Source organism: Gavialis gangeticus, unplaced genomic scaffold, assembly GCF_001723915.1.
Source record: "Gavialis gangeticus isolate Ggan-Ray unplaced genomic scaffold, GavGan_comp1, whole genome shotgun sequence".
NCBI classification, from domain to species: Eukaryota; Metazoa; Chordata; order Crocodylia; family Gavialidae; genus Gavialis; species Gavialis gangeticus.
The window spans coordinates 100250708-100252420 of NW_017729025.1; the positions used below are offsets into that span (position 1 = coordinate 100250708).

Genomic DNA, 1713 nt, shown 5'->3' on the forward strand with positions numbered 1-1713 from the left:
TGGAGTGCTGCCACCCACCACCCTGTGCTGCCACCTCCCAGGAGTAGGGCTGGTGGGGGGGCAGAGAGGGCAGCGGCACCCTTCTGGGGGCCACACAGGTGCCACCTGGCCAGCCAGACGTGCGGGAAGGAAGCTCGCACGTGGTGCCTGCTGCCGCCACCCATCGCTCTGTGGTGCCACTGATCTTCATCCAGCTGTGTACCACCCCTCCTCCCCCAGCTCTCCGTACGGCCACTGGGAGTACACTTATTAAAAAAAGGTTGAAAACCCCTGCACTACACATTAACTTGGAAAGTAACGGTGACACAATCTGAGTAAGTACAGTTTCTTTCAGACAGTTTAACAAATCGTTCTGGGTGTCACTGACAACTTTTCTTCAACTCTGCAAGTCCAAAAAAAAAGAACAATGACTTGCATTCTTTACCTTCTTTTATCCTGAAGGGTTTCAAAGTTCTGTCAGCAGATTTATAGTCTGTCAGTGACAAGACAGACCTTCATTGATTAAAAAAGGTAGTGTCCTCCATATTAACACTTGTCTCTCCTGTAAGTGACATAGATCTAACTTGTCCCAGTATACTGTTTTATACACTGCACACGCATTTACTAAATCCGTTTGCAGTTAAGAAAAATACTTTCACATTGGGTGATTTTCAGAGGCACAAAGGGCAGTTAGGAGCCTAACATATGGAAAGCCATTGGGAATTGGTCAACTAACTCCCATTTTTTCCACTAAAAATCACCTTCTCTTTGTCTCATATGTTACTTATTTTATCTGTAGATACAATTGTATATGAGAGTGACATTGTCTTGAGAAGACAGAAACGCAGTGCAATGAACTGTGACTGCTTCTGGCCCAAGTCCCAGGATGGGCTAGTCAAGATTCCAGTTAATGTCTCTTCAGATTTTTGTAAGTTGTTTGGAAATTTACCTTGTGAAATCAGCATTGATTTTCTTCACACTGAGTTCTGAAGATTTATTTCATGGTAGTTTTGCACTATGCATCAAAAGTAATATTAATCAGAGTCAGAATTCATGGATATAATTGCCTTCCAGTAAACAGGTCCTCCTAAGACAATTTGGCTAAAATAGCATACAAGACAATAAAAGGGGTATTTAAATATGTGGTTGCTTGACAGTGGGAGCATCTACACATGCGCTTTACTGTGGAGTAGACTAATTAGCTGCGCAGTAAAGCATCACTGTCTACACTTGCACCAGTATTAGGGTTTGTCACGGGGGCACTTGGGTGCCCCGTTCCTGAGTAAGGATTGGAGGAGCTGCCAATCATCAGGGCAGCTCAGCTGTGGGTTGCGGGAGTAACCAGGTCGGCCATGTGACCGGAAGGGGGCAGGGCTGGGCCCTTATAAACAGCTAGGCCGGAGCCTGGCTGGCAGTTCCCTTCTGGCAGCCTGCGTGTAAGAGCTCTGCGGGAGAGCTAAACTGAGCAGTGCCGCTTGGCACATAGAGGGCTGCATTATGGTGCAGGTGGAGAGAAGCCTGACCAGAAGGCTTTGGCCCGAGGGCCAGGACTTGATGTAGAAGCCGGTAGGCTGATTGTGTTGTTATAGCTGGTAGGCTTATGATTTTGGTTGCAGCCGGTTGGCTTATGATTCAGTTGTGTGTATCATCCGGAGGACCGGGTGAGGCTGTAGGGGTGTGAGGAGGCCTCACAGGAGATCTCAAGTAGTCCGGGGGTTTCCTGGGTGCCCTGTG

At 47.6% G+C, this 1713-nt stretch overlaps 1 protein-coding gene across 2 annotated transcripts in view; it reads left to right on the forward strand.

Moving 5' to 3' along the window:
* Nucleotides 1-1713, forward strand: part of LOC109298925 (astacin-like metalloendopeptidase) — a 25249-nt gene that overhangs the window by 1512 nt on the left and 22024 nt on the right. Inside the window, exon 3 of one of the 2 annotated variants that reach the window (XM_019519340.1) lies at nucleotides 779-907. The exons of the other annotated variant lie outside the window; for it this stretch is intronic. Coding sequence (XP_019374885.1) covers nucleotides 779-907 — 129 coding nt within the window. The remainder of the gene's footprint in view (nucleotides 1-778; nucleotides 908-1713) is intronic. 2 annotated transcript variants of the gene reach the window in all.